The 12,779-nt window shown below is 42.0% G+C and overlaps 2 protein-coding genes across 5 annotated transcripts; one reads left to right on the top strand and one right to left on the bottom strand.

Moving 5' to 3' along the window:
* The first annotated feature begins 14 nt into the window (after positions 1-14).
* On the top strand, positions 15-12,779 carry clasp1b (cytoplasmic linker associated protein 1b). Of its 3 annotated transcripts, none has more exons than XM_062029250.1 (4): positions 15-2,190; positions 10,633-10,856; positions 10,957-11,049; positions 12,661-12,779. In XM_062029250.1, the coding sequence occupies exons 1-4, from the start codon at positions 2,102-2,104 to the stop codon at positions 12,669-12,671; spliced, it is 417 nt and encodes a 138-aa protein (XP_061885234.1). In that variant the 5' UTR covers positions 15-2,101; the 3' UTR covers positions 12,672-12,779. The 3 variants fall into 3 exon arrangements, with proteins under 3 accessions (XP_061885234.1, XP_061885233.1, XP_061885232.1); XM_062029249.1 differs by lacking the exon at positions 12,661-12,779 and adding an exon at positions 11,138-11,361; XM_062029248.1 differs by lacking the exon at positions 12,661-12,779 and adding an exon at positions 11,138-11,361 and having other exon boundaries at positions 10,633-10,885.
* On the bottom strand, positions 3,176-8,362 carry asb4 (ankyrin repeat and SOCS box containing 4). 2 transcript variants are annotated; one of them, XM_062029247.1, is made up of 7 exons: positions 8,311-8,362; positions 8,012-8,242; positions 7,619-7,918; positions 4,560-4,802; positions 4,246-4,493; positions 4,072-4,185; positions 3,176-4,009 (listed from the first exon to the last, which is right to left on the bottom strand). In XM_062029247.1, the coding sequence occupies exons 2-7, from the start codon at positions 8,187-8,189 to the stop codon at positions 3,821-3,823; spliced, it is 1,272 nt and encodes a 423-aa protein (XP_061885231.1). In that variant the 5' UTR covers positions 8,190-8,242; positions 8,311-8,362; the 3' UTR covers positions 3,176-3,820. The 2 variants fall into 2 exon arrangements, with proteins under 2 accessions (XP_061885231.1, XP_061885230.1); XM_062029246.1 differs by having other exon boundaries at positions 8,012-8,218; positions 8,311-8,358.

Here is a 12,779-nt window from a genome sequence, read left to right as displayed (position 1 = left end):
ACCAGATGAGTCGCCCGCGGGCGTGTTCTAAAAAAAAAAAAAAAAAAAAAAATTTTTTTTAATTTATTTTTTTTTTTTTTAAATTAAATCTACATAGAAAAAAACACAAGATACACTTTCAATCAGTGCATCAACCCAAACAACCTCCCCCATGCACACTCATCCACACCCACTCACACAAAAGGGGTTATTTCTTTCTGCTACCAATATTCTGGTTCCCACAACATAGACAACACATCTGCAAGGGACACAGTCCCTGAAGCACACATGATTGTATAGGCTGCTGGTCCACCACGTTCCCTTTAGATTTCCGATCCTTAACATTTTACATTTATCATAATTAAGCTTAAGGCCAGATTGCTGTGAAAATATGTCCAAAAGATTAAGAAGGTTCCGCAAACAATGAGGAAAAATCTTATCTTTGTGAATCAGCCTTTTCTGACATGAACTTCATCAAGAACAAACACAGAACACGCCTCACTGATGCACATCTGCAAGACTCACTCAGAGTTGCAGTGTCAAGTTACACACCAGAGTACAACACACTAGTTAACAGCATGCAATGCCAGGCTTCCCACTAACTGACAAAGAAACAGATAACAGATTTGGTGTCCTGTTCAAAGTGTGACATGATTTAAAAATTTGAGAGTTTACTTTTGTATTTTACATGAGTTATTATTTGTACAAACATGGTGCAAAGTAATTCATGATTTGTTAAAAAATGTTAGTGGCTAGCTAGTTAAAATGGGATATTGTGATTTCACAAGACTGTCTTAGAAGTGATCATTTGAAAATGTTCAATTTGAAAAATGTGCACTTAGAGAAAATATAAAAATAAAGTGTTGCATATTGATATTTATCTGTTTCTATATATATTTATTGTGAGAAATCATTAAGATGATCAGTGTTTCCACAAAGATAAATATAATTAATTATTAATAATAACAGAGTTAAAGGTAAATTGAGCAAATTGGCTACTTCTGGCAATTTATTTAAGTGTGTATCTAACTGGTAGCCCTTCGCATGAATCAGTACCCAAGAAGTAGCGCTTGGTTTCAAAAAGGTTGGTGACCCCTGGTGTAAAGCATCCTAACATTCTATTTAGACGTTTTAGCTCTCAACTGATTTCCTCTTTAGCAAATGGTTAAGATTTTAAAGGTTTGCATTTCAGTCTAACATCATCCTTCTCTTTTTGATGTGGTTCACTACTAACCTAACAAAATATAAATAAAAAAACACCACAAACACTGTTTAATCCTTTGGTACAATAGCTTCATACACATGTTGCTTGCAAGAAGCTAAAACAAAGAATGTGAGATGAGGAAACACAACAGACACAGTCCACTGGCCCGCTTTGCCCATCAAACATGTATATTCTGTCTAGTTTAGTCCAAAAGTATCTCAGCTTACAGAAATAGTTACAGCCAGTTGTTTTGTGCACCTACTACTCCGTGTGTGCACCTTTTTGTATGGTAGCTGCAGTATTGTATCAACAAGTGTCAAACTGGCACGTCTGACATGTCTACGCTGATCATATTTCTTCTCAAAGGGTATATGTTTTTCAGAGTTGCAAAACAGGCCACAGGAAATAAATTTATTAGCAGTGGTTTTATTCGCTGTTATGGACAGGCTTAGACTTCTAAAAAATAAATAATTAAATCCATCCAATTAGATCAAATGCAAGATGTGTAGTCCTAACAGTCCTTCTACAATTATTCTAATCCTCAGATATGTTTTTGGTACTGAATATATGTGATATTGGTTGATCACTTATATTGGGCAAATATAAACATCTCTAACGTGAATGTACTCATAGTAATTTATAGGTGGTATTTGGTCACGTGATAAAGTGGTGGGCCACCACTGCTATTGTGCAGAAGACAGTGTGTGAACTGAGTACGCAAGGGGCCTAGATCTTCCTGCAAAAAGCAGATACGACCAAAAAATCCAACTATGCAATGGAATAGATCCCAATACTTTATCAAAAGCGATTTGTGGAGTGATATCAAGGATTATACGTTGGCCGCGTTCCCAGACATATTAACTATTTTGTGCTCTAGACATCATTCTACACGACAAAACAGATGCAACTTGGAAAAGCATGGAGGTCTACAACTTCTTTGTGTGTGGCTGGGTCAAGGACATTGGTATCAAGACTCTCCCGGACAAATATGCATCGTTTTTGCTCTGGTAAGGTTGCATTTCATGATTTAACTTCACGTCTACAGCCATGTTTGTTGTTGTTGCACGCACCGTTTCCGAGTAGTGTTTTTATCAAAATATAACTCTAGATGTCAACATTGTGTATGTGCTGAAAGATTAATTTATGATTGTTTATCAAAATATAACTATAGATGTCAACATTGTGTGTGTGCGGAAAGATTCCCTTATGATTGTTTATGAAAATATAACTATAGATGTCAACATTGTGTATGGGCTGAAAGATTCATTTATGATTGTTTATCAAAATATAACTACAGATGTCAACATTGTGTATGTGTTGAAAGATTCATTCATGACTGTTTATCAAAATATAACTACAGATGTCAACATTGTGTATGTGCTGAAAGATTCATTTATGATTGTTGTCTTTGGTATAAACTTAACTCTTTTAGGTTTTGCTGAGATATGCTTATTTTTTATTAAAACTTGCAGAGCTGGTGCTTTTCAAAACACTTGTAGCTAACACGTGTTTAAGAACTACAAATAAGATGAAGATAATACTTCAATGGTAAATAATAAACGTTAAAAGTATATTAAACAAACTTTTAACAAAGTGATTACTGCAAGCTTGTACATTCTTCCACTCTGCCTTCTCGTCGACTCCCATAAATAAATGTTAATCTTTCGCCCTCTTCATTACCTCTCAAGAAACTCTGAAGAAACCTTTATCCTTTTTGCGGTTTTAACGATTCATACAGCCAAAACCAACACAAGCATAGGGTATTTTTCTTGGAGAAAGGCAAAATGCCGCCCAGAACGCTATGACACCTAAGGCTCACTGGACCACCACTTGGAGCCTGGCATCGTTAATGAGCAAGGCGTGACGTCAGGGGAATACAACCTATACCCCTAAATTCGTTTTGGTTTAGCTTGGCAAGTGTCCCATTCGTATATTTTGGCACTAGAACCCAACATTAAGTCTTAAATGGTCACGCCAGCCATTGTAATCACACCTTACAGCATTTGTTTTAAACAGATACATTTTTATTTGGAACAAAGTCTACCTCATTTTGGGGGAGATTTTTACAACATAACAAATACTTGATACATTTTATAAAAATAAAAGATTGTGTGTTCTCATTTGCAAATCATTTTCCATGTATTTTAAAAGAACCCACATATGTAAAGTCCTTTACCTGTTTGGTGTCAACAAGAGCTTTGTAAGCATTCTCCCCAGTAAGTCTCTTGACAATTCCCAACTATACAATCACTGCTATTATCAACCCAGGATAAATTGGACAGCGTACTGACTCACCACATGGGTAAATTGCAGAAGTCCTACTTAAATATCTTGATACTTTCTCAAGTTTTCAAACGATTCTTTAGAGTGTAGGAAATAGGTCAGTTTTTCAACGTGACTGCAGTCCATTAGAAAACCAAACATTTATTGAGAAGGAACTTGTCAAGTGTTTGTACTTGAGTTGTAGTAAGGCTGGTTGCCGGTTATGCAATGGAGCAGAAGAACTTTAGGCTCCACAACAAAACATCAATGAAGGTAAAAAGATAACCTGTAAGTGAAATGTGTGTCATCCTCTTAGCCGGTATTTAATGTTCTCTCTAGAAACCCTTCTTGTTCAACTAATTTCATGTAGAGGAATTAGTACAGTATCCCCTCAGGTTTTAACAACAAATAGTTCTTAATGCTGAATGGCAAAGGGAGACTGGCTACCCCTCTTTCGCAGGAGCTACTCATTCTGCCTCTTATGGTACATCTGGTGAGGTGCAGCAAGCTGCGAGGACTGTTTGTGCAAACGTTGTACAAAGAGTCGTAGAATTCCTTATGCCTCTGCGATAGAAGAGAGAAAACATGATTTAAAACGGTCTGTAAAAATCTTCACTCGCACTTGCCTTATAGCAGTCATCAGGAATGGCTTCTCTCCACTTCCTTGTGGGCTTCAGACGTCCATAAGAGTTCACCATGATCTCCACAACTTTGGGGTAGTCGTGGCAGGACTGCAACACCTGGGAAGAACACACAACCTAAGAAGTGCTTTCCATTCCACACCATCATGGTCCCCGTACCTTGTGGAACTGTGGTGGATAGATCCTAGCTGCATTGTAGTTTAGCAGCAGCTGATAGCAGATTTCTGGTAGGGCTGTGTGCCTTACATCAGTCACTTTGATGAGATACTGAATGGGAGAGCAGCCGTTGATGTCCATCGCTCGTGTATCCGCTCCGGCCTCGAGAAACATCTGCATCAGAATATGATCACAGTTCCAGGCTGCCTTGTGAAGAGCAGTTTTATGGTCTTCCTCTTGAAGGTTGACATCTGCAGGAAAACACATTAAAATAAGCCTCAGTCCCACGTCGATTAGGAGGGGAGCTCGATCCAGACCTGCTTTCTGGTCCAACAGAAGGCGGCAGACAAGATGGTGATCTTGGCTGTAGGTTTGTTCTTTGGGGTCAAAGGACCAAAAGGCGGCAGTCATCAGGGCGCTCTCTTGCAAAGAGTTGAGTCCATCCACTGATGCTCCATGGGCTAAATAAAGGGCCACCAGCTCTGGGACTCCAAATCTGGCTGCGGTGTGCAAGGGTGTGTCTTCTTCATTGTTGTGGCTGGGGGTGGTAACTTTGGCACCTTCATGACACAGATATTTTCAGTTGAAGGAGACACATTATGCAAAACTTACTTTCCTCACCTATTGTTAACTGTTTTTGTGTATTTGGGATCAGCATAAGTCTCAAAAATCTGAAATGAAAGCATGGAGGCATGGCGGAGATATTCATAAAAGCCTCTTGCCTTCCTTCATACTTCCTTCAAACAAGCTGTTTGGAATTTGCCCAAATTGTGGCACTTTTCCCAGTTGTGATGTCAGCGGATATCTCCATATATGGTAAGAATTAGAAATGGTACATGGGTTGTACTTGTATAGCGCTTTTCTACCTTTTTTTAAGGTACTCAAAGCGCTTTGACACTATTTCCACATTCACCCATTCACACACACATTCACACACTGATGGTGGGAGCTGCCATGCAAGGCGCTAACCAGGACCCATCAGGAGCAAGGGTGAAGTGTCTTGCTCAAGGACACAACGGACGTGACTAGGATGGTAGAAGGTGGCGATTGAACCAGTAACCCTCAGATTCCTGGCACGGCCACTCTCCTAACTTCGCCACTAGGAAGAGCTTTGTGCGAGTCCACGCTGTATTCTATAAATTCATTTTTTTTCTCTATCCTCCTGTGGTGGGGCAGACTGGCTTGCACATACACATGCATCCTCCGCTGTTGCCATTTCTAACACAAAGTAGTGTACGCTTTTAATTTATATCTGTCAGTAGACTTGATTTGGAAGATAAAATCTACAGGGAGAAGAGTAGAGGCACGTAAATAAGAGCGCCCGCGAAAAGAGAGGGTCAGAAAGCGACTTGAAGATGGTCTGTAAAACATCATCTATGCAACATTTTGACCAAAGAACCAGCATCACATGTTATGTAGACCCAGTGGTGGGCCGTGCGTTTCCCACCTAGGCCTTCAGTGATGTCCGACTTCAGTGATTACCTCTCAAAATACCATCATTTATGTCACCACATGACCATTGCTGGAGAAATTCTATACAGAAACACATTTGCACACCTATTGAAACACCTCAACAGTGTACAAAACGGGTTATTTTCTGGCACATTTAAAAATCAATATACCCGCATCAGCAATTAAAGCATATCGTATGTGATACTGTCGAAATTGAAATTGTAAAAAACATTAAACGTGAAAAAATAAAGAAATAAAATATTTGAACTCACAATTTGTAGCACCCATTAGACGCCGTATAAGCCAGTGGTACCGCTCGTAGTCGGCTGATTCGAGTAGAAAGGGCGGGCATTTCCCCATTTCATTGCCGATATCGTCTTACAAGATGTAGTTTCTCTTTAAATGTCCTCCTTAAAAATGGCCTTACATATGTTTATATGTGTTGTCTTGTCTAATCATAAAAGATGCAGACGAGGCGTGTTGGCTCAGTTCTTAAAGTTCATCAATAACATCCAGCTGCCGGCATGGCTACATTCAACAACCTAAACGGGGCTACTGCGCATGCTCTCCACTACTGTGGCATGCTGGGTAATGGAGTTCTTATGTTACATTAGCTCATAACAGCACAATATATACAGTATCTGCCACCTAATCAACGTTTTGCTCACTTTCTTTGTGGGTCAACACTTCCTGCTTCCTGTTAAGTTGCAACTTGTGATTGGGTACTCACTTTGGAATGACAAGTGAGTATCCAATCACAGTCTCGTTAACATCAGTCTACCTAGATAGGCTACTGTCAACAACTTGTGATCTGATTGGCTATCGCAACTGTCTATCACCTCTGTATTCTCAAATTCATCCGCTAACGGTCGCGCTGAGTATCCAATCACAGGACGCGTAAATGTCACGCTCAACCTTAGGCCAGCTAGAATGCCTTACTGACAACAACTCGTGATCTGATTGGCTATCGCAACTGTCTATCAACTATATGTGTGTCTGTTCACTTACAGTGCATAGACACCTGCATTGTTGATTCTGAAGGCCCCAGCGCAGATTTCGGACAGCATGGCAACATAAGCTAGCTGAATTCTGATTGGATAAAAACTCTAACCTAAAAACAACAGCGCTGGAAGGATATGACATGAAGAGAATATGAATACTTTTATTTATTTAGAGAAAGTAAATATCCATCCATCCCTCCATCCATTTTCTACCGTTTATTCCCTTCAGGGTTGCGGGGGACGCTAGAGCCTATCTAAAAAAATAGTTTTATCTTTAATTATGATCATGATTTCTGGTTGTTAGGCCAGCAGAGAAGGCCTTGCTGGCCCTGACGGCCCACCATTGTGTAGACCACAACGAAGTCTTTAAATCATAATACGACCCTGTTAAGTACAATCTGTTTGGGCAAATGGCCTTTCACTTGTATAGCCCACAAAATTCTCAAAGTACTTTGACTCTGTCCTTTATCTACTCATGCACCTGAGGTATCTTGGTATCAGTATCTCAAGAATACTTCAACTTGAATACTGAGGAGGATTGCTCTTCTGCCCTTTTTTTTTCTTCTATCTTTCCATTTTCTAGTGCCTATTCTTCTCAGGGTCTGGAGTCTGAACCCTATCTAAGCTGACTCATCTAAGGATGACTGCTTACTGCCCTTTTACTTTCACCATGAGTCCTTTTTCTAGTGCCTATTCTTTTCAGGGTCTGTAGTCTGGACTCTTCCATTTTAATGATCACCAGTCGGTTGACGACACCTTTGAGAATATGAAACTACCCGTAGAAACTAACACAAGCAAGGGGATGATAAGATGCTAACCACACAGAAAGATATTCAAAGCCAAGACTTTTTTGCTGTAAGGAATATGCAAGAACCCCATAGGGTATACTCTTGGACAGTACTAACCAAAGTCGGTGTACTAACCTTGAAGGATGAGCAACTTGGCACAATCCACCGACTCTTTGGTGATACAGTAATGCAATGGTGTGTGTCCGCTGAGTGACAGGCTGTTGACTTTTGCACCGTGCGCCAAAAGCAGAGCCACACAGTCGGCGTTGGAGACCTCGCAGGCCACGTGCAACGGTGTCTTCCCATTGGGCATGCGGTTGATGGCAGCACCTTCCTGAAGGAGCACCAGCGCAGTTTCCACAGCGTTGTACATCACACAAACATGAAGACCCATGGCCCAGGAGCTTTCTAGTTTGTAACCTGGTAGCCAATACCCTGTTGCACATTAGACACACAGAACAGTCTGATTTCTGGAGCCTGAGCACCATCTAGTGAACAAACAACAGATATGAGTCCAATTTGCCTAACCTTGTTTGTAAGAAGCCAGGACCATGCTGGGGTCCTCCACTTCCAGCACCGTGTCTATGTCCATCTTGCTGGTGTGCAGAATTCGGAGGACCTCCTGGGCATCGTTAGCCTGCAAGGCCTCTAGGTACTGCTGCTTCAGCTGCTTGACAGCCACTTGTCCCGGGCTCAAGTCCTCCATGAACACCTCTTGACAAGATGGCCTTCGGCCTACATTCGAACTCGGTCAATAATCTCCACACAACATGGAGGAGATTGAAAATGAACACGAAAAGAATGAAGGTGAAAGATTCAGACATTACCCGCATTGGAATATTGGCAAAGTCCAAGCCATCAGCCACTATTTTGAGGACCGTACGGAGGAAAACAACCAAAAAAGAAGGGCAACAAGTGACATGGGAGGAAAATGGAAGTGGAGTGAAATATAAATAGAAGGGGAGGGACTGCAGAACTGGAGCTATGTCTGAATTTAGGTCAGTAAGTCTGAAGGGCCACATGCTGAAAACCATGATTTGAATGTGTTACTACGTCTTTTCCTGTATTTTCCAATAGATTTTGATGGGAATATTGTAAGTTTATTTCCTAACGCCCCTATAACTTTGGCACAGTTCCTTCATATCATGTATCTTAAGTCGTGCTGTCAAACAATTGGATTTTTTTTCAACTCACATTAATCAAACTTGTGAATTTGGATTGCTCGCATTTTGTCGCAGTAAACTACTTTACTACTAAATTAACTTTAAAAAGACCCTGATACAGTATTTTGACACAAATGTAAGAATGTCACACAGAAACATATTTTAAAAGAGTTTCTTGAATGCACGTCATTTATTTGTTAAAAACTTTAGTACATTTTCATCTAAAGTACCGTCTGGGTTTATTTGGAAGTGTCTCACTGACCGTACAGTAACCTGATCAGCCTTTCAGATAAACATCCGCGATTCAGGTCAAAGCAATATAAATTGCACCATTAATCTACGTTCATACATGATGAATGTGATAATATTTTGTGATTAATCGCTTGAGTTAGCTTTGAAAGTCCTAAATAAAATGTATTCCTTTATATGTATAAACAACGGGAATTACGCTGAACTGGATTAATTTGTGTTGCTATGCAGACCACAGCCTAAAATCAGACCGTTTCTTTTTTGAATAATGACATTGGGGCGGCTGAGCAGAAACCTAATCTAAAGAGGTTCGTTTGGTCTTCAAAAAAGTATGCAATTTGTTATTCTTACAGCCAGACCTGTGTGTTTACTTTCGTACCTGAAGGTTTTGGCTACAACTGTTGCCTTCCTCACAGGTCGTCACGTGACAACCTCGTATCTGTTGATGCTTTTGGGGACTTGATCACATATGACATCGCTTGACAACCTCTGAGGAAGGCAACAGTTGTAGCCGAAATCGTCTGGTACGGAAGTAAACACACAAGTCTGGCTGTAAGAATGACCAGAGACCTGATGGTTCCTGGTTGGAATCCAGCTTTGGCCATCCTCGTCACTGCCATTGTGTCCTTGGGCATAACACGTCATCCACCTTTCTCCCACTGCCAACCACAGCAGTGTAAACGTTGCTTCCACCATACACATCTTCTGCAGTGGCTGCCTTCCTCAATATTGTACTTTTGCAGCATTTGTGGTGGGGGGGGGGAGTATGTGCTTGAATGATGATTAAAACAAGTCTTCTAAACTTTACTTACAGAGAATACTAAAATAGGTCAAGCTGTAAATGTGTAAAAAAAAAAATACTGCAAATTACATTTACAAATGTTCCCACTAAAAGTCTCCATTAAGGAGCTGAGGTGACATTTACAGTATTTGCATTTCCAGTGTTTTAGTCCAGTTCCAGTGAAACTCTGTAGCTTGGTGACCTCTAGGGGTGATGCAGCAGCACTGCCTCTCCTAGTCCACTCCTTTTAAGCCACAGCAAGTTCTACTAGGGATGTATGTATCAGTCAGAGTACTATTAAAATGGCACTGCTAAAGCTTCACAGCACCTATTTAAACATAACAATGAAAACGTTTAATATACTACCCTGCCCATGTATCTGCTTTCTTTTGTAATTCAAGTTATCATTACATACAGTATATGTATTGTTGCATTTTAAACAATAGAGATAATTATTATTATCAATAGTGTTGTTTTTATTGGTATTTGTATTGCTCGATTTGTAGTGTAATAATGTTCTGTGTCATTCATATTTACTTCACTAACTGCTTCTTTGATATTATTTTTGGTATGATATTTGTAATATCCTATATTTGTTCTGTTGTTGTTGTTATTGTTGTTGTTGTCTCTCTGTCTTATCCCCCTCTTGTCCCCGCAATTTCCCCCTCTGCCTTCCGTTTTCTATTTTTTCTTTCCCCTCCTGCTCCGGTCCGGCTGCGCCAAACCTGAATATAAATCCATTGAATTAAGTCAAATACAAATAAGGCAACAAGAGAACTATCCCACACTTCTCTTTTGTAAAGTAAATAAATGTGTTCCACAGATATAGATTATCGACATCAACAATATGATTTGTCTGAGTGGCTGGACAGGACATGTTAAAATATGTTTGCGGTCATTAACGACAGACATCTTTAAAACGTGATTATGATTGTATTTATTCCATAACCACCCAGCATGAAGGACACCAAGCGGGCACGACAGTCAGTATGGTGGCCCAGGCTGAGCCAGCAGCTGAACGAGTTGGTTCTCAACTGCCAAACATGCTGTAAGGAGAGACAGAACCACAAGGAGACGCTGATGCCGTCACCATACCCAGGCCGACCATGGGAGAAGTTAGGAGCTGATTTATTCATGCTCTGTACCAAGACCTACCTGCTGGTAGTGGACTACATGTCAAGTGGGGATTTCTTTGCTGACCTCCAAAAGGTCAAACGATGTAATCCACCACCTAAAATCGATCTATGCAAGTCATGGAATCCCGGATCTTCTCGTTTCAGATGGAGGGCCTCAGTTCTCCGGAGCAGGCTTCACTGAGTTCGCAGAGTCTTACGGGTTCCGTCACGTTACCAGTAGTCCAAGATATCCTCAAGGTAACGCCGAAGCCGAACGTGCAGTACAGATGGGGAAATGTCTCCTGAAGAAAGCAGATGACCCCTATCTTGCGTTGCTCGCTTACAGGGCTACCCCTCTCGACAATGGGTCTATACCCATCCAGCTTCTCATGGGGAGGAGGCTCCGCACAACAGTGCCTATCCTGCCTGCTTTGCTAAATCCTGCTCTTCCCGATAGTGAAGCTGTTATGCTGAAAGAAGCGGAGAAGAGGACAAAAGATGCACAACGCTACAACCTGCGACATCGTGCAATGAACCTTGACAGACTGAATCCGGCACAGGACGTGTGGATCAAGGACCAAAAGAAAGCCGGAGCTATCATCGGACGTCACACCACTCCACGATCATATCTGGTGGAAAGACCCCATGGGACCATCAGACGAAACCGTCGTCATCTCATCCTTATGGGATCCTCCCTGGATCAGAGTGGCCGTGGTGCATCGGAGCCGTTCCTGGGGGGCGTTCCAGAACAACCTTCAGCAGAACCATCGCAGCAGAGTGTTCCAGAACCTCCATCTACTCCTACTGTTGTGAGAACCTGGACGGTAGGTTAAGGTGAACCGGAACCGACCAAAGAACAGCGCCCACCGGGCTTGACGGGAGTTGAGGCGCTTGGCCGATTGAATGTAGGCGAGGTTCTTGTGATCTGTCCATACGATGAACGGGTGTTCTGCCCCCTCCAGCCAATGCCTCCACTCCTCCAGGGCGAGCTTGACAGCGAGCAGTTCCCGATTTCCCACGTCGTAATTGCGATCAGCAGGTTGCAGGCGGTAGGAGAAGAAAGCACAGGGATGAAGGTTTTGGTCATCGGCTGAGCGCTGGGACAGGACGGCCCCCACCCCGGAGTCTGAGGCGTCAACCTCCACAATAAACTGTCGAGAAGGATCTGGATGAATGAGGACCGGGGCCGTGGTGAAACGTCTCTTCAATTCCCTGAAAGCAGCTCCAGCCTCTGCAGTCCAAACAAATCGAGTGGATGTGGAAGTCAGCTTTGTGAGGGGTGCAGCTACCTGGCTGTAGTTTCTGATGAAACGGCTGTAGAAGTTGGCAAAACCCAAAAATTGCTGGAGCTCTTTCAAAGTAGTAGGTTGAGGCCATTCCTCCACTGCGCGCACCTTCGCGGGGTCTGCTTTCACCTGGCCACTCCCAATTATCAGCCCCAGGAAGGATTTAGAGGTGACATGGAACTCACACTTCTCTAGCCTATTCTCCAGGAGACGCTGAAACACCGGCCTGACATGCTCAACGTGGGCCTCCTTGTTGCGGGAGAAGATCAGGATGTCATCTAGGTACACAAACACACAGCGGTTCAGAAGGTCACAAAGTACATCATTTACAAGGGCTTGAAATACTGCTGGTGAATTAGTTAATCCAAAGGGCATGACAAGATACTCAAAATGTCCAAGTGGGGTCTTAAATGCAGTTTTCCACTCATCACCGGCTCTGATACGGATCAAATGATATGCATTTCATAGATCTAGCTTGGAGAAAATAGTAGCTCCCTGAAGGGGCTCAAAAGCAGATGCAATCAACGGCAATGGATATTTGTTCTTGATAGTAATGTCATTTAATCCATGATAATCAATACAGGGGCGGAGTGATCCATCCTTCTTCCCGACAAAGAAGAATCCCGCACCCACTGGGGAGGAGGAAGGACCAAGCGTTACCACTTGGAGAGCTGTGAAACGATCTGGCAGCGTCGTGTGAGG

This window comes from Entelurus aequoreus, linkage group LG20, assembly GCF_033978785.1.
Source record: "Entelurus aequoreus isolate RoL-2023_Sb linkage group LG20, RoL_Eaeq_v1.1, whole genome shotgun sequence".
NCBI lineage: Eukaryota > Metazoa > Chordata > Actinopteri > Syngnathiformes > Syngnathidae > Entelurus > Entelurus aequoreus.
The sequence above is the reverse complement of the archived record's forward strand: the minus strand, read 5'-3'. Positions and strand labels throughout refer to the sequence as shown.

What these genes read in the sequence shown, in the direction of transcription:
- clasp1b (XM_062029248.1), top strand. Translation starts at nt 2,102, where the DNA reads ATGGAGGTCTACAACTTCTTTGTGTGTGGCTGGGTCAAGGACATTGGT. An exon ending in TCTTTGCTGACCTCCAAAAG is followed by an intron (nt 10,886 to 10,956) that starts GTCAAACGATGT and finishes TTCTCGTTTCAG; the next exon opens with ATGGAGGGCCTCAGTTCTCC. An exon ending in TAGTCCAAGATATCCTCAAG is followed by an intron (nt 11,050 to 11,137) that starts GTAACGCCGAAG and finishes GCTCGCTTACAG; the next exon opens with GGCTACCCCTCTCGACAATG.
- asb4 (XM_062029247.1), bottom strand. Translation starts at nt 8,189, where the DNA reads ATGGAGGACTTGAGCCCGGGACAAGTGGCTGTCAAGCAGCTGAAGCAG. An exon ending in CAAGTTGCTCATCCTTCAAG is followed by an intron (nt 4,803 to 7,618) that starts GTTAGTACACCG and finishes TGTGTCATGAAG; the next exon opens with GTGCCAAAGTTACCACCCCC. An exon ending in TTCCTGATGACTGCTATAAG is followed by an intron (nt 4,010 to 4,071) that starts GCAAGTGCGAGT and finishes CTTCTATCGCAG; the next exon opens with AGGCATAAGGAATTCTACGA.